This window comes from Lepisma saccharinum, chromosome 26, assembly GCF_977018435.1.
Source record: "Lepisma saccharinum chromosome 26, izLepSacc3.1, whole genome shotgun sequence".
Lineage (NCBI taxonomy): Eukaryota > Metazoa > Arthropoda > Insecta > Zygentoma > Lepismatidae > Lepisma > Lepisma saccharinum.
The window spans coordinates 50,705,429-50,724,315 of NC_139254.1; the positions used below are offsets into that span (position 1 = coordinate 50,705,429).

Genomic DNA, 18,887 nt, shown 5'->3' on the forward strand with positions numbered 1-18,887 from the left:
AACAGAATGAAACTTGATTCATGTTCGTGTGTGCAATACAATTTGAATAATAAGGCAAAACGTAAAACTCTAGCGAATCTTAGCCAATTTGCATATTATTCATAAAATTGTTATAACTGACACTATGGGACCAATCTACTTCGGATAACTTTTCTTTTGCAGGCAGAACATCAGTGCATGCAACAATGTAAAATTTGGATGCCCCAACCGTAAGGGTGGGGGTGGGTTACGGGCGGGGGCTGCATCCCCCGAATTTCAATGAAAAAATCATAAAAATGTGGACTTTGCCCCCTCTTCTCCAGCTACTTTGGGGAGAAAACCCGAACTTTTGCTTTTTTTTGTTCACACTTGCATCTTGTGTAGCTACTGTGAATCTTTCTTCCCTGTTGACTCGGCTCTTTGTGGAAATATGTCCGGAAGGAAACGATTGTGCTTTACGGAAATCGATGAACTGTTTATGGTGATGCCTTTGTTAGTCCTAACAAAGGAGGGAAGGGAGCCTTTGCAATCGTTTGTTTTGTCTATACTTCTGGATAGACGCACGATTTAGACTCATGCTTCTGGCCTCTGGCTATCGTCAAGCTCATTGCATTTCTAACATAGAGGCGACAGAAAGCTGCCACCGCCAAACCTCATCCAATCCCCTCTCTCCTTGCCCTCCCCCCCCCCCACGCCACTACTTCAGCTGGATCACCAGGTCTAAACTAAGAAGAATGTGTGCCTTATCAGTATTAAATCACAGCGTTGGAAGCTTGGAGGAAAACAGCATCGTAAATACCAAGTATTTATTGTGTCTGTCAACTGAAGAGCGAACACGTGTTTGGGTGAGCCCAAACACGTGACATATTCCGAGAAAGGAGGCTGGAGGAATTAGAAATTTTCGAAACACGATTGCGAAACATGTTGCCGAACGAACTGTCAGTGTTTCAACCTCAATATACAAATATAAGTGTGGCAAACCCTCGATAATTGTATCTAAAGCTGTTTGTTCCATGTATGCAACTGCGGCTGACAGGGACATACTTTTTTTGTTCCACATATGGAAGGGCGGGGGACTAAAGGTTAATATCTGCTACCACGGAGCGCAAAACAGATGTCCCTAATATATCAATGATCTCGTTCTGAATGTCATGTGAGAGCTATTTGTAGCCCGAACGTCCCATCCACTACCCTAGTTCATGCACATCATCTTTTGAAACTCTTTTTAGTAAAAATTTTAACAATACCCATAATTACATACTTAGTATATAGTAATAAGTCATGTGTTTTGCTATCTCTGGTCGTAGCCCCCCAAAGTTGATGGTTTAGCAGTCTCAGCCCCCAAAGTTACTGGTCTAGAACATTTCAAATGTGTATTTAAAGTTAAGTTCATGTGGCACAATTCAGAGTAAACTTCACAAGAGAAGCAAAATTATACATTAGATCATCTTAAGCACATCTTAAGCAAAATTATTTGGGGGCTCTGCCCCCACATCGTTAGCATTGGGGGGCTCGAGCCCCCCCAAGCCCCATGGAGTCGGCGCCTATGACTGTATACATACAATCACATTTAATAATAATCATAATAGTTGTTTTTGCTGTTGTAGTATTAACTAGCCATTTATTTTGTTTAATTGTTACCGATGTTCATGGAAGAATGTTATTGATTGATTTAAATTAAAATTTTGTATGCGTCAGCACTTAGGCTATTTTCACCCGTCATATTATATGAGGCCAAGCCCCTTACAATGTATAAAAATCACCATGCGTGTCTCTAAAATCTCTTTACCAGGGTAAAAACCGAGGCGGTACTGGAGCACTCAGCACATATATTCCTATGAGCAATACACAGGAGACCATACATACAACCATACAAAGGTAGCCTCCCCGATGGCTTAGTGTAACGTCATTGCTTTGTGAACAAGGGGACCCGGGTTCAATACCCTGTGGAGGCACAAAGTAGTTCGGATCCCACTTTAAATTGTAGGTCCACTCCGGATTTTCCTATCTGTACATAAAGTGCACTTAAAATGAAAATCTCAAATCAAACAACACTACAAAGGATTGTGCTGGCCGTAGGTTCAGATGCCAGAGCCTCGTTGGTCTCCAAGACAGCAGTTGCTGAGGTGAAATAGCTACGTGAAAATGAGGTAAACATTTGGGAGTGTTCAGAAGAACATCATAACATATGTGTATACTTGTTATTAGTTATTACAGCTGAAATGTCTGCTGTACAGAAGACGGACCCGAGAAGTTATATTATATGTGGGGGAAATGCATTCACCAAAACATATAGACAGTTTTGTACAGTGCTGCCGTGAGCAGAAATTTTGATTGAGAATAAAGATGCATGATTTATCGGCTGAAAAATTTCATCGCATGTGTAGTGCCAATTTGACTAATATCAATACTTATCAAGACTAAAAGCAGATGCTTCATCCTCCCATTTGTTTTCTGAAAGTCCTTGCTCATCAAAGCATGAGAAGAAACTTTTGAAACGAGCACTCACAGATGGACACATCATATACATACATCAAGACTTGTGTTTCGTGTGACAAACAAGCAGCATTCATGTCTCTGACAATGTACACCATACAGAGGAAACATTAAGAGAGGCTGGCACTTCCTATCGTGTCAATATAATTATTGCCAAAAAAATGTTGTATACTTGCCACAAAGGTCTGGTACTACAGTTGCCGTGTACCGACTGAACATATACGCACATTTACGCCAGACCTGATCTGCATCATTAGTGCACGCCAGATCTGGTTATTGAATGTTGTTTGTCATCAGTCAGTGTTATAGCTTCCGTCGTGTATGCCTCAAAGTCATAGCCATCCTTCGCGACGAGACTTCATGCATTTATACCATTATGTAAGTTGTACTAATTCTGTTATTGTGTTCGTGAATTATACACTTTTGTTTGTGTTGGAACTTCAGTCGTGTTCTTTACTCCATTTCCTGGTTTACTGAAGAACAGAAAGAACCCAAAACTCAACAATGGCGACGAGGATCTTGGAGACTTCATTTTATACTTATTTGTCGTAATTCTGCATATTTCTCGTGATTGTTCTTCAAGCTGTTTGTGGGAGGTAAGAATTTCTCTACACAATGCAAAAGTTGTCACAACTTTCTGAATTCTGCAGAGAGCAGGAAAGTATTAAACAATACTTCTATAGATTGGACCATTTCTGCAAAGCTTCAGACATTTCCGACGATAAGGCTAAACATGTTCTATTAGCACCAATAGGGCACAGAACGTATGATTTGTTTAATTTGTATAATCTTATACAGCCTAAATCAATATCGGAACTCAGTCTCGCTCAAATCAACAAATATTGATACGCCATTATGAGCCCAAAAAGAATCTCGTACTTGAAAGGTATAAGTTTTTCCTCATTAAACAGAAATGTAATCAAATCAAAGTCGTCTTCAAGAAGATGGTTGGTTGCAGTTGATTCGTTTCATTTGACCTTGGAAGGGCTTAACTTCAGTTACACCTATCTCTACAGGCTCAGAAGGTCCTTGTCTTCAACACGGAATTCGGATTATTCAGACAGTTGAAGCTTCCTTTCGGAGTAAACTGTACCAGTCTCATTTTCCAAGCCACGATGGAGCAGATATTGATGGGTGTAGACAAGGTTTCCATTTTCCAAGATGACATTTTAATAGGAGAAGTTACTCTTGAGGAGTGTTATGATAATGCACGAAAGGTGCTGAATCTTTTCTCCAATTATGGCATCCGCATAAATGAACAAAAGTCTGTGTTCTTCGTGAAAAATGTGAAGTATCTGGGACATTCTCTTTCACAGGAGGGAATTCGTCCTCTGAAAGAAAACATTGATAAAATAATTCAGTGTAAGCCACCCACTAATGTCGTCGAATTGAAGTCATTTCTCGGTATGGTCACATATTACGCTTCGTACCTGCCAAATCTAACTGACTGTGTTGCCAGTTTATATGATTTGTTGAAGAATGGGGCGTGCTGCTCAAGGGGCAGATGTTCATCAGAAGGAATTCCAGGATGTCAACTATCTAAGGACTTAGTATGCACTGTATATGATCCTAAGAAAGACTTATACCTGATGTCAGATGCATCTCCTACCGCTACGGAAGCTGCTATAATGCACAAGATAAATGTAGTCCTAAAGCCTATCATGTGTATGGCCGGTACTTTATCCACTACGGAATGGAACTACACTCAATTGGAAAAAAAATCACTTTCATTAGTCCGTGGAGTAAAATACTTTCACAAGTACCTCATTGGACGACATTTTGTTGCATTCACTGACTTGAAACCTTTATCTCACCTGCTGGATCCTAGAAGTAACCTGCCTGCTCTAGCCATCAGCAGAACCAACAGATGGAAGTTAGTATTGGAAGAATATGACTTCAAAACTGTATACACACCTCATGTGGCGTTGGCTGATACGCTGTCAAGAATTTGTGTTGCATATGATCCAGTCCATGATAATCGTGATGATTTCGCATGTCAGTTGACAGCTTAGCCGGTTGTCCTTAATCTAATTGAATCTTCGGTGTTGACGCACATTGCGCTGGAATCACGACGTGATCCTGAGCTTTCAAAAGTCTTCGAGTATGTTCCAGTGAGATGGCCACAATTCATCGGGAGAACAAAAGGGTATCCTCTCAGAAAAATATTCGGCATGAGATATGATGTCCAGATACAGAAGAGATGTATTTTCGTGGGTGAAGGACTGGTCGTATCAAAGAATCTTGCATCCAAAGTGTCCTTTCTCTGTTTCACAAATTCCACCAGGGAACGTGCAAAATGAAAGAAATAGCTTGTTCATCGTTCTTCTGGAACACTATGAACGAAGACATTGAAAGGCTCACGTCTTTGTGTGACACATGTTTGTGTTACAATAACAGGCCGAACGTACCAGGTACCAGATTCGAAACGTGGTCTATTGCATCGCAGCCTTTTGAGCGTGTCCATCTTGATTTCTTCCATTTCTCAGATATGAATTTCCTGTTGCTGGTTGACGCTTATTCTCATTGGATATTTGTGTGGAGAGTGAAGCATATGCAGTTTGACACCATGACTGGTCATTTAGATGAATTTTCTTCATGCTTTGGATATCCGAAAACCTATGTAACGGACAATGGTCAACCATTTGCATCTTCAGAGTTTAATGCTCATTGCTCAAAGAGGAATATGAAGCTTCTTCACTCAGCTCCAGACACCCCCCAATCAAATGGTCTAGCTTAAAAGAATGTTGGGATAGTGAAGAACATGCTCGAAAAGAACTTTTCGAATCGTTTGTGTATCACTTTGCAAGACACGGACAAGTTCGTTCTTGAACTATTGAGAAGATTGAGAAATACTCCAGTTCACGGGTATAGTCCGGCTGAACGCTTGCTTAAGTTTCGGCCAAGAATGGATATTTCCACTTCTGACGCATCAGATGGTTCCAAGAATCAGGTTATTGGTCCTATTCCATTTATGCCGGGGGAAAAGGTACTAGTGGAACGTTACAAGAAAAGATTCAGCGATGGTTCCAAATACACTATCGGCGAAATTGTTAAATTGATGGGCCGGAAGATGGCAAAGGTGATTGTCGATAATGACGTGGTTCTTGTTCATCTCACAAAGATCAAGAGGTATCCCAATAAGGTTGGAAAAGACACCTTTGTCCGAAATCAAAGTCACTCGTGCTGCAACAACCCAGTACTAGTTAGAGAGGAGGACTATCTCCCAGTACCTGATGCTGAAGATGTAGTAGAGCCTCCAAATGCGAGAAGCAATCACCAGCCAGTTAGAAGATCCCAGAGACCACTATAGGCAAACTCCATGAAACAGGAGTCTCTTCAGCCAAAAGGGAGAGAGTGTCGTGCACCGACTGATCATATACACACATGATTTGAGAGACACGCATGGTGATGTTTTATACATTGTAAGGGGCTTGGCCTCATATAATATGATGGGCGAAAATGATGATGCATACAAAATTTTAATGTCAATCAATCAATAACATTTTTCCATTAACATCGGTAACAACTAAACAAAGTAAATGGCTAGTTAATACTACAACAACAAAAACTATTATTATTAATAATAATAACAATACTAATATCAATGATTATGATTATCATTAAATGTTATTACATATATATAGCATTAGTATATTATTCAATAGTCCATACCAGTTACAATACATTTAATGAAATAGGACTAAGGACACATGCTGCTAGAAGTATTTGATGCACACACTACATAATTCATTAGTTTTATATGAATTCTTTTTTACTAATCCGTCATTGAGTACTTAACGATTGCTCCTATCGAAAAACTAAATATAACATTAAATATAGAACATATATTAAGCTTTCATTTTTATAAAAATAGTTCGTTGAGATCGGGCCTTTAGTTTCAGAGATATAGTTATTTTTTAAAATGTCAAAATCTGCCATTTTGGATTGGCCGCCATTTCTATTAGCTACCATTTTGAGATGGCAAGCATGGTTTTTTGGTATCCTTACATACCCATATAACTGTGGCATAAAGAAAAATTAATACCCCCAAATTATACCCAATTCTTAGCTGGCCCATAGACTAAACGGCCTCCAATGCCTTGACACCAGCAGAATGTGAGGATTCATCCAGGTCTGCTAAATAGCCTGTCACTGTGGAGATTACTTCTTCATTGGGCTGAAATTTCTTGCTACCAAAGAATTTCTTCAGGTTTGGACTGCTTTTTGTCTCGAGCGTGTAGTAATGAACTCAAGTTCCGTCCATAGTGATGTAACGCCCCAGAAACTCTTGAGGATTCCTCTGGAAAAGCACCAAACTTTCAGTGGAAGTCACTGCGCGAATGCGGTTTTTGCTCCGGTGTAAGCAGGCACGGCACTCAACTTGCCCAAAGCTTCCTCATGCCCAACTCTTCAGTTAGAATGTGGTGTACTCGGTCCACTGAGATGCCTACTTCATGAGCTATCTCCCGCTCTTTCAATCTTCGGTCAGCCTGCACCATATCATGGACTTTATCGATTGTTTCTGGTGTGATGGCAGTTGGCGTATGTCCACTGTGGGGCTTATCTTCAACACTGTCCCATCCAAGCTTGAACAGCATCGTCCACTTGCTAACAGTGGCAAATGATAGGGCAGGGTCTCCCAACACTGTGTCCAATTCGGCTTTGATGGCTGTCACATTTAACCCCTTCTTCACCAGAAACTCGATGACCACATGGACTTCCTTTTGTTCCATTTTGTCACGTCATTTGCACTTTTGCTCCTTCACGTGCCTATGGAAACCAGACTATTTGGTGATAAAATTTTCCCTGCACGTTCAGAACAGAAGTGGCCTTCTAATACACATGATTTTGTTCAGATTGGAATGCCATCTCTGACCGATTCTTAGAACTTTCCGAACAACCCTCGTAGTGTGATGTCCACTCAGAAGATGACATTAATGTATGCAACAGGCAGGACAGTGAAAGAAAATGGCAGAAGCACGGTCATTGTTCAGGGAGCATAAGGCCATCAGGCTATGGTGGAGCCCTCATTATGGGTAATTGGACTGTATTTTGTTTTTAATATGAAACATGAAGGCAGCCTGCTCATTACGTTGAAATATTATGGAAATTATGAAACCATGAGCCCATAGGTTGTAAAACGCATGCATGGTTCCATGAGCTTTCATGATCACTTTGCTCCAGTGCTTACTTTTACTGATAGGGATATATGTAATCATTTATTGGTATCAGTAAATTTATATCCATATTTTATAGTTTATAGTTTATTTGTTCTACATGATTTGGGAGGAAGGGGAAACTATTTAAAGGATGCAAATTGATTGGAAAATAATTGTGGGAAGCTTCAGAAAGAAAATGCATAATTAAACACTGTATGGGTATAAAGGGGAACGGCCTATTACAACAGTACAACATAGCCAAAATGTGAGAGATTTAATAGTTTACTTGTGAAAGCAAATATACGAATGCCTTACAATCAGGGACTGCAGTTGAAACCTACTTCCAGTTCGGCCCGGAATGAAACATTGCGGTTCACTTTCAGTCCTTGAACTGAAAGTAGAGTATATATTTCCGAACCAGAACTGGATTGATCTGATGTTTTACATCCAGTTCGGCCTGGAATGAAACCTTTCGGTTCATTTTCAGTTCTCGAACTGAAACTGGAATGGAACCGGAATATATATGTCTGAACCGTAACTGGAATGATCTGAGGTTATAGTTTCAGTTCGGCCCGGAATGAAACCTTTCGGTTCACTTTCAGTTCTCTAACTGAAACTGGAATGAAATCGGAATATATATTCTAAGTTACAATTGTTCATGTCAACAGTCACCACTAAAATTTAATAGGTAAGAGTTTCTATATGTCTTACGGAAGTGTTGGTCTTCATCAGGAATTGCTTAAAACAGTAGTTTATTATGGTCCCATGAGAACAACAAGTTAATGTTGATAGGTTTAACAAAATGAGGTTTGGATCTTGTTCATCTCAAACTAATTGGTTGAAATGCTATGAGAACAACTTAAACAATGCCATAGTAATGTATGAATTAACTTTTTCTCTCGATAAGATTAGATATAAAATGTTAAGACTGTGCCCAACCTAACTGTTTAACCAAAATATATAGCATCGACATTGACAGTTGACCACATCCTGTTATCGTGACTTTCATTAATAATATGGGAAACAATATACGCATGGAATGCTCTTGGTAACTAAATTTTGTGTATGAATTAGGTTCATTATTATTATTATCATCATAATTTCTTTTAAAGATATACACACTGAAGCATTTATATTTTTAATATTTACTGTCTCGTTTCTTCCACTTGAAACTAATCGCGTCGATGATGATAACTGATGATTGCATGAAACAACAAAGGGAGACCCAGAAAACTTCCTTAGTGCCATCTACATAAGTGTAAGGAAACTTTCAGACCAATGGGACAAGTGACATGGGATGTTCACACTGAAGTAACTAACTTTCAGACTGTAAAATAGCATTCCTTGCACATGAGGGTCCAAACAGTAAACCGTTCAGCAAGCGACACGTTCAGCACATGTTCATATGTTGTATTTGTGTGCTACTTGTTGCTTCGGTCGGAAAGCTGCTTAAAGGAAGGGTACTCAGACCGAAGCAACATGCCACAGGGGCGAGTTCCCAACGAAGTACAAGCAACATGGTACCTTAGACAAGCGTTTGCTGCTAATTGTGCGAACAACAGATCTAGGCAACAGGATAAACCTCATGTTACAACAACAGATCTAGGCAACACGATAAACAGCACATTACAACAACAGATCTATGCAACACGATAAGCTGCATGTGTTGCTTTGTCACTTGTGTGTCTCTCAAACTGGCCCATTTCCTCAATAGCTTGCAACATGTTGCAGTGGTTTCTTGGTCACGCATGCATGATGCAAAGAGTGTCTTGCTTTATGGAGATTGCGGACCAAAGCAACAAGCGGCATGCGACTCTTATCGCTTGAGCATTTTACCAACCAAACGCTGGTCTGTGCTGATTGTCATGCTGTTAGTGAAATATTGCTCTTGATTGGTTCGTTTCCGAGCGACATGTGTTGCATGTTGCTTCAGTCTAAAAGCTGCATTGCACCAAAGAACCCGTGTCGCTTTGGTGTGAAATCCCCATGTCGTTTGTCGCATGCCACTTTGGTCTAAAATGTCCTTGAGGAAACGGTGCAGTCAGATCTTGTGTCCCTACTGTTCAAAAGGCTGCATTGATTACCGACGACTGCTCGTTTCCAAGCGACACTTGTGGTTTGTCGCCTCGGTATGAAATATCCATATACATTCTAATAACATAAAAAAATAAACTCTAGTACGCAATCCAACACCTGATGTCCAGAATCACATTGCGATGTTTCTTCTTGTATTACTCATGCTATTTATTTATTTTATTTTACTTTTCTTTCCAAATTATGCCATTTCCTGACCGCAAATCACTCCACAAATATAATTGTTTCCATCAGTTCACTTACCACCTTTGAAGACAAACAAATCTACACAATATATTCCAAAAATTAACTAAACCACATTACTTTCATAAGAAAATTAGTTGCGATACTGATTGCACTGCCATCTATGTTATCATCCGTTTCAGGAACAGTTTCTTGGGTCGTTTTCCACACTACGTATATTCAAGTTGCTGTAGTTCCAGTTTATGGATATAACTAATTACACTAGATGTCATGTTCCAAAACGTGACCTGTGCTAGATATTTTCTTCTTTCTGAAAGAATATTTACATGCAGACACATAAAGGGGAAAAATGCAAAAATATCCAAAGCAACAAAACCTAATTGGCCTAGCCTATGTACTTTCTACTTCAGTTGATTCATCTTTATGAACATATAAGAACATAACCTGTGAATGGTTGCTCCACCCAGTAATAGCAGATTATGGTCCATGTCTTATGCAACTATGTTGAAATGGTTACTTGCTGTGAGACATGTATGCATGAATATAGAACAAGAAAAATAATGTGTTGTGAAATACACTGCGTTTTGAGAATGTGGATATTAGCATGTTGCAAATTTGTATCATATAGACATGGGAACATCATCATACAATATATGGAGCTTGCATTCTAAACAAATATGAATTATTAATCAGCTTGTGAAACCATTACATGGATTACATTCCATAATATATTTTAAAAAGTAGAATTAAAGGCATCACCATTTCGCTTACTGAATTTAATAAACTCCTTTGTTAATGTGCATTACCCCCACACCCCCTATACGCCTTCAGGCGTGGTGCTATGCACAGGGGAGCACTTTACCTTTTTTTTACCCTTTTTTTTTGTTAATGAATTAAATTATTTCAGCTGTAGAACAATATTGTAAGTTCGTTTGAGTTTCAAGTCTACTGTAGTTTAATTGGGGCTGGACTTACAGTTTAAAGTGGGATCCGAACCACTATCAAACCTGGGACCCCTTGATTACTAGGCGACAACATTAACAAGTATTGTAAGTGCAGAAAGTGCTACATATATGACATAGCAACAAGAAATATCTTTTAGGTTTTTTTGTTTGATGCCTCAACATAGCTTAAACTTAGGATTAGAATTGCCAACCTTGATTTGTCAATTTGTCATTCTGAACTTGCAGGCACTATTCTTCATCAAGAACAGAGGTAAATGTACATTTTTTTAAATTTTACATAGCCTGTGCAAAATAATGTAATGTCTCCTGTGATGTTTCATCCTTGAAACCAAGTATTGAAACCAGGACGAAATGTCACAGGAAAAATAAAAACCACTAAAAATAACTGTATTATATTATTTTGCATTTTCAAGAAGTGGTTATGCGAGCCTTTAAGAACAACATAGATTTACATTGCTTTTCTGCCACTTTTGACTAATTGCAATGTTGAGGATGAGTGATGATTAGATGGAAAGGGTGAAGGGACACTCATAAGGAACACCTATGGCCAGATCAGACTCAAAACTCAGAACTTTGGTGGCGAGACAGATGATTGGTGACCAATGATCCAGCATAATAACAGTTATTGCTTAGTGTAAATCCTAGCTATAAGCATATGTTGTATTGAGCGATGTGTTTGAATGATAAACAATACTGTATTATTGTTGTTGTCTGAAAGCCTGCAGACCAGCTTCAATTTTAGTCTGTCTGGAGCTTCTTCCATCCCTATAATTCCACTTACTAATATAGAATGCTGCCCATGGATTTGACATGTCAAGTTCATAAATTTACATGTGATGCTTCGGATGAAACACTGTTCATCTGAACAAAATAATTCTTCATATGAGTTACACATCACCTATAATACTCAAAGTAGAAATAATCTTAGCTTATTTCAATATATGGATTTCCAAATTATAAAGTGAAAGACTAGTGTCCTTAATATTGAAGTATACTAGGGCTGATCCGAGAACACCTTCAGTTGGTGCTGACATTTGAAACCAATTTCTGTAATACTGGTGCCAGTATCAACCATGTATCAATTAAAATTTGCTCAGAATAGTTATAGAGATTAATATGTGTATAATTTCATTAGAAGTATGCCATATCAAACTGTAAGAAATTTCTTTAAAATCTTCATATATTAATATGTGAGCTAATCAGAACTTTAAAGTAGCTGTCATTAAACACAATATCGATGTTTGCTGCAAAATATTGATGCAGTTGGCAAGAGAATTTCTCATTTTGCATACTCCACAGAATACCCAATTCCCCGAAGAGTATCAGCCGATATCTGTAACACAAGGGTCATCCAGAAAAAAGGAACATTTTGGTGTAAAACACAAGCGACAAATGATATGTGCAAAAAATTATGGTACAGAAACTACAAACCTTATTCTACTTTTCCACACATTCTCCATATCCATTCAAGCTCTTATCATAGCGTGATATCAGTTTGTTGATCTCGTCATTGTACTCAGCAACCATGTAGTGACAGTGTACGTCTTAGCAGTTGAGGGAACCATCTGGCACAGAGATCATGGAATTGCAGGAAGAGATTTATGCAGAATGTCTAATGTGAAACGTCAGTCAGCCTCAATTGCTTCATCAATCTTTGTCTTTAAGCCTTCGTGGGTTGCACGCAAAAAATTACGTTCATGGTTGTGGACAGTGCCAGAGCCTGGGGTTTTAAAATTTGTTAAATTAAAGTTCTAAAGCGCCAAACCCTCAATTATTATGATTAGATCCTTTCTTGGAAACAATTGAGATTGTACAAAACTTTAAAAATTTAAATTCTATAAAACCATAAAAAGGCACTCTTTGTTAGTCGGGCACGGAACGGCAGACCGGATTGTCAGTAAAAAATAGGTACGCCTAGAGTCCTGCTTGTACTCAGACTCCAAGGGGCTTCGAAGAACTTCTACAGTGGTTCCGGCCAAAAAACTAACTTGGAAATTCTATTTTTGTCTTTTCTGTCTAAAGCCATGGAGGGTCACATGAACAGCTGAACCAATCGGCTTTGTCAAGTTGCCGTGATGAGGAGGAATTTTCGTGGTATTCCGAGTTGCCAAATTTTTTGTTTTGGGTTATTTTCGAAACAGGTGGCACCCTCATCAAAGCCAGCACAGCGAAGCCTAATGGTTGCCTCCGAATAGCAAGCGAATGGGACTCCGATTCCTTGCCTCTCCCTGAAATGCAAGCGAAGGGGGTTTGTTGACAGGAAGAGGTGTCGTGTACTACTGGACAAAAATCAGGCATGTAGCAACCGGTAGCAACACTGCTTTTTCCCCCTTTGAACTGGAGGCGGAAAGTCTGGGTTTCCTCAAGTCCATTCTCTGGCCGAGCGGACTTAGTGGCTCGAAGATCTGAATAACACTGAAAACAAAATATTGATGTAAAAGAGGAAAGTGTAAACTCAGCTAGACAGAGGAAGGTGGTTGACAAAACATTGATGAATGGTGACATAAAAACCACACACCCGGAACTAGAGACTGTGCGCGACCAACACAGGGTTAAGGCCTCTGTCACAAGGGTGAGTCGTACATGTATGCACCATCCCAGTGCTTGCCTGAGCGGGTGTAGGTGGAGTGTGCTGTGTGCTTCAATCAAATGTACCTTCTTTCTGGAAAACACTTTGCCACGGTTGATGAACGGAAAGATACTGTCACTACATGGTTGAATACATTGGCGACAAACAAGTACAATGACTGTATTAACAAACTGGTATCACGCTATGATAAGTGCTTGAATGGGTATGACGAATATGTGGAAAAGTAGAGTGGAGTATGTATTTTCTGTACCGTAATTTTTTTGCGCACGTCATTTGTTGTTTGTATTTTACACCAAAACATTATTTTTTTCTGGATCACTCTCGTAGTTTGACCCGATACTGGAAATATTGGCTGATATCAATACAGTAGCATCGGTTCAGCCCTAGAAGCAAATCTTTTTTTTTTTTTTTTTTTTTTTTTTTTTTTTTTTGCAAGGAAGCGAAGTCCAAAGAACAAAGCAAATGTATTCACTGCTATATAAACTAGAGAGCTATTCATTATCCTTAAATTTTTGCTATTTTCAGACAAGCTCAAGTGCAGCAAATTTGCAGTATAACATCCCCCAGGTATTTCTAGTGAAAGATTACATCAGTCTTTAAATAATGTAAATCATTTCAAGGAAAAAAAAAGCATGCTCTTTCGTAATTATTTTTGTGTAACCTGTTTATGTTTTTGTTTGTATGTGCAAATTGTTATTGCTATTCTTGTGTAAGCTCTCAATCATTCTTTTCTTAAAAAAATCCTTTTTTGTTTCTCCTTCGTTCTTGAAGGTTAGTAGAGTTCATCTCAACAAACATACTTATAGTTTTGATTTGGTGAAATATTAGATTTTAATGTATTTGACTGGAGAAGAAATTTTGACATTTAACCTAACGAACTACTTGATTATGTATTTGCTTTCCTGTACTGTAATAATATATTATCGCTCTTCATGTACAATTATTAGTACTGTGACGTAATTTCATAGTTTATAAGGCCAGTATTTTAAGTAGGATGATGTTATACTGTATATCATAAGTAAATCAGCATTGGTTCCTGTTGATGAAATGCTGAATTTCACTTTCGATTTTGCTTTTTTTAAATTTTAGAACATATTTTATTTTTGATTTTCTGCTCCATTAGGTACTGCATTAAGAAGGACTTGACTTACTGACTGTTAACTATCATCTTTTTTTTTTCTACTGTAGCTACGATTGCCACTATGCTTCTTTATTCTAACCTAATGTTTGGTGTATTTTCAAGTGCACCCTTCATAGCATGCCCATTTTTACAGTTACACAAAACATAATTATGTTAAGTAAGCTACTTGAATATGAAGTGACCCGATTATTGTGATTTTATCAAGAGAGTTCAGGAGACCATTTGATGTCTACACCCCGAAACACAGTCTTAGGTCATGAAAATAGCATCAGAGAATGGCTACTGCTGGAAAATGTGTTGACAGCTTGAATTTCGTTCTCGTATAGGCTTATGTAATGCTTTTACCTCTGGTATAAGCTGTTAGATTACTGGTTGTGATTGATTGAGTTGGTGTTTTAAGTCCACTTTATGCACAGTAACACTAATCGAGACTGGACCTACAGTTTAAAGTGGGATCCGAACCACTATGTACATCCACCAGGTATCGAACCCAGGATTAAAAGGCAACAACGCTACCACTGTGCCATCTGGGAGGCGATTCCTTGTTGTGACCCAAATATAAATACGAATGATGATTTGAAAGTATTGTCTCTGACTTTATGATTCATCAGTGTATGGCTGCAAGCCACTGACATGCCACAAGCATTCAGTATTTCCTTCACATCTCTACTTTTGACAGTCCAACTCCTAGGGCCAGTTGGGGGGGGGGGGGTCTAGTTTCATCCAGAGGGATTAAATTTCACCTGTGCCACTAGATTCTACATGGGCATAATCCATGGCTAAATGTTGATAATTTTCGATTTTGGGTAGCTTAGGAAGTCTGTATACTGTCCATCCTCCAGTGGCTTAATGACCTGTGAATTAATCCCTTCTGGATGCTCATTTATAAAATTTGATGTAAGATATTTTTGACTTTTTTTTGCCGTCTGTTTGTGATATTTTTTATTACGAAATCATGTAATATTCCTTACAATATACGAGGAGTTTTGATAAGTTTCTGGCCTCGGAAAGAAATAATGACATGAGTGGTAAATGAACATCATTTTATTCAACATAGTTCCCTGTCATGTTGACACACTTGGCAGAACGTTCCTGCAGCAATTCTAACCCGTGGTAATAGAAGGTTGTATCTTGATCTGCAAATCATGACTCTACTTATGAAATGAGTAGTGTTCCTAAATTCAGTACCTTTGAAGTGAATTTTGAGTTTAAGGAAAATATAATAGTCTGACTTGCATTGTGGTGCTTGTCTTGTTTCAAGGAATATTGTCTTGGAGGAAGAGGATGCTTTTTGACAGTTTCCACCGCCTCTTTTCCTTCAAAGCTGAATGCACTTTATCCAACAGGACCACATAGCATTCAACATTCAAGGTGGTGTCTTTTTCCAGATATTTGCTGAGTATTATCCCATCACAATCCCAAAATATCACTCCCATTGCTTTTTTTTAAGTTTTTTTTTTTAAATTTCTGTTGGCAACATTTTTGGTGGTGGTGATCCACTATAGCACCACTTCATGGATTGATATTTTGTCACAGCATCACACACATCCAATGAAGTTTCGTCCACTTTCACTAATCATTCAATAACACTGGCTGCACCACGTGAAAAATGGTCCAACACTGTCCCTTCCTTTCCGCTTGTGATCAGCTGTCAAGAGTTTGGGCACCCACTTGACAGAAAGTTTTTTCATCTCCAATTCTTCATGCACAATGTAATGCACCCACTCTAAACTGATGCCTAGGGTATCTGTTATACTTTGCAGACCAATCCTCCTTTCGAACCCATTTTAAACTGTAAGACCAGTTTAGCGGATGAAGCGTCGCGTACCTGAAAAGCATCTACGTACAAACACATTTCAAGCAAGTGCTTTTCAAACATGCTGCGAAGTAAAAAACATCTTAGCTTGAGAACTAATTGTCATAGACAGATGGAATTGGTTTTATTTTTTTTCTTAAAGACAGGACTTTCAGCGGAGGTAAAATGTATACATTGTGCCTTCCAATAATTAGGGTTAAAGGAAGAAGAAGAAAATTGAATTTTTTAAGAAGAAATTGGCCTTGTGGCCACCACAATAGACCAAAGGAAATGAAAAAAATGTAGTATGTAGCAGTTGTACATTCCTACAACTGTGCAAAGTTTCATTGAAAACACACTGATAATTGTTGGCTAAAAAATAATAACAATGTACAAGAATGGCAGTGTTGCCAAAATTCAGAGGAGTATCCAGAATATCGCTTATAGCGTTGACTCTGTGGATGCTGATTGGACCAAACTTGGAGGGAAGCATGACAAAAGACTACTCTTTGAGGATATGTAATATGCTCATGCCCCAATTTTGGAAGGAAAAAAAACTGAAATTAGTGCATTCAGAAATTTTGCTTAATTTCCGAAAATTTCTAACTTTGGGCCTTTGCCCTCACTTCTCTCCTGGATCTGTAATTTTTGCATCTTGCTTAAAGTGTTCCTCTTTACTCATTATTACATGTACAATTTAAATTAAAGAAAAAAATACAGGGGCTGAAGAGTTGTAGCGCTTCATCTTTAATTTATCCCAAAGTAACAAAAGGGGAACAAAGGACTTTTTCAACCAGCACTTGTTAACAATAATATCAATAGACATATTTATTTTAATTCGAATATGTAATACCTTTAGGGGTATAATAATGAACCAAAAACACAGAAATGAAATATCATGAATAATTTTAAAAAATAGTGTGTTAATTCTGTCACATGGTCTGCCCAATTTTTGAAAGTCAGGTCTTTGCCTCCACATCCCTCCCCCCTGGATCCTTAATTGTCATACATTGCTTAAAGTGTTGTTTTTTTACTCATTATTACATGTAAAAGTTGTTTTTTTTAAAAAAAGAAGTGCACTGGTTTAGGAGTTATAGCCATTTTTATAAACATATCCCTTAATAATATGGAAATAATAAAGGACTTTTTCCAGTGGAGCTTGTTATCATGCAAGAATATTGTGGGAAAGATAATGTGTTAGGAGCATTTGGAACAAATATATAATATGTTTTGTTGTGTTTAAATGAGAGAACAAATCGACCCTTGTATTCGTGTCTGTAAATGCTTAGATTCTACTTAACAGCACATTGCAGTTATTATCAATTCATCATATGCATTATGACTTTATTGCCACCCTGTATGTAGGCATTTGAAATACAATAGGAAACTAAAACATGAATTTATCAAAACATAATGGATGTTTAAGAAGGCAAAATAATGTATCAAAGTAAACAAGAACTATAAATATTTAAGAAATCTCTAACTTATACAATTCTGTATGAAGTAACAGAGGTATACTTCTAAGTGTGGAGGTGCGTACGTGCGAGTAGCAGAAAGTTGAAATGGCTGCTGTAATAGAATAATCCCTCCAAATGTGAGGTGAGGTTGGTGATTAGATTTCTCAATGTAAAAGGACTGAGTGCAGCTGACCATGCAATGGTGTCACTCCGGTTCACGGAAACCAAAGAAATTCAAGCAAACACCATCACATCGCAAAATCATGGCAACCGTGTTTTGGAACCAAAAAGGTGTAATCCTCGTGGAATTCCTCGAACCGGGACTAACCATCACAGCAGATGTGTATTGCCAAACACTGTCTAATCTGCGGCGTGCCATCTAAAACTGGCAAAGAGGAATGTTACGGTCTGGAATTCTGCTTATTCATGACAACACCCGCCCACACACAGCTGACCGTACTGTTGCGACAATTCAAAAATTCCGATGGGAACGTTTTAATCACCCATCATATAGTCCCAATCTTGCCCCAAGTGATTACTTTCTGTTCCTTCATCTCAAAAAGTGGCTTGCTTTGCAACGTTTCGATGATGTTCTCAAGACATCAGTTCTCGACTGGCTGAGATCCAAGGTGGCAGATTTCTATGCAGAGGGTCTACGTAAACTTGTTCCACGGTACCAAAAATGCTTGGAACGTCATAGCTATGTAGAAAAATAGCCAGGGTATGCACTTGCATAGCATCAAAATAAAAAAAATTCTCACTGGATTGTATTCTCTGTAATAACCAATCGGCCTTTTTTTTTTTTTACATGCCCCCTCGTATAAAGAAAAAATCCATGTGAAAACAAAAGGAATAAAAATGAAGTACAGAATAAGAAAGAATTGCGGGAATGACATGCAGGGTCATTTTCAGTAAGATGTCATTAATGTTGAAAGGATCTTGATTAAGTGCATAATGTCTAAACCTACATTTGGCTATGAAAATAGTAATGAACCAAAATCATTTGGTTTGAAAAACATTTCTGAAGA

General features: G+C 38.3%; 1 protein-coding gene across 4 annotated transcripts in view; it reads left to right on the forward strand.

Moving 5' to 3' along the window:
• The window catches only part of LOC145979793 (condensin-2 complex subunit D3-like), a 183,229-nt gene that overhangs the window by 117,499 nt on the left and 46,843 nt on the right, over positions 1 to 18,887 (forward strand). The window contains exon 11 of one of the 4 annotated variants that reach the window (XM_083112783.1): positions 13,992 to 14,033. The exons of the other annotated variants lie outside the window; for them this stretch is intronic. Within the exon in view, the coding sequence (XP_082968909.1) occupies positions 13,992 to 14,033 (42 nt within the window). The remainder of the gene's footprint in view (positions 1 to 13,991; positions 14,034 to 18,887) is intronic. 4 annotated transcript variants of the gene reach the window in all.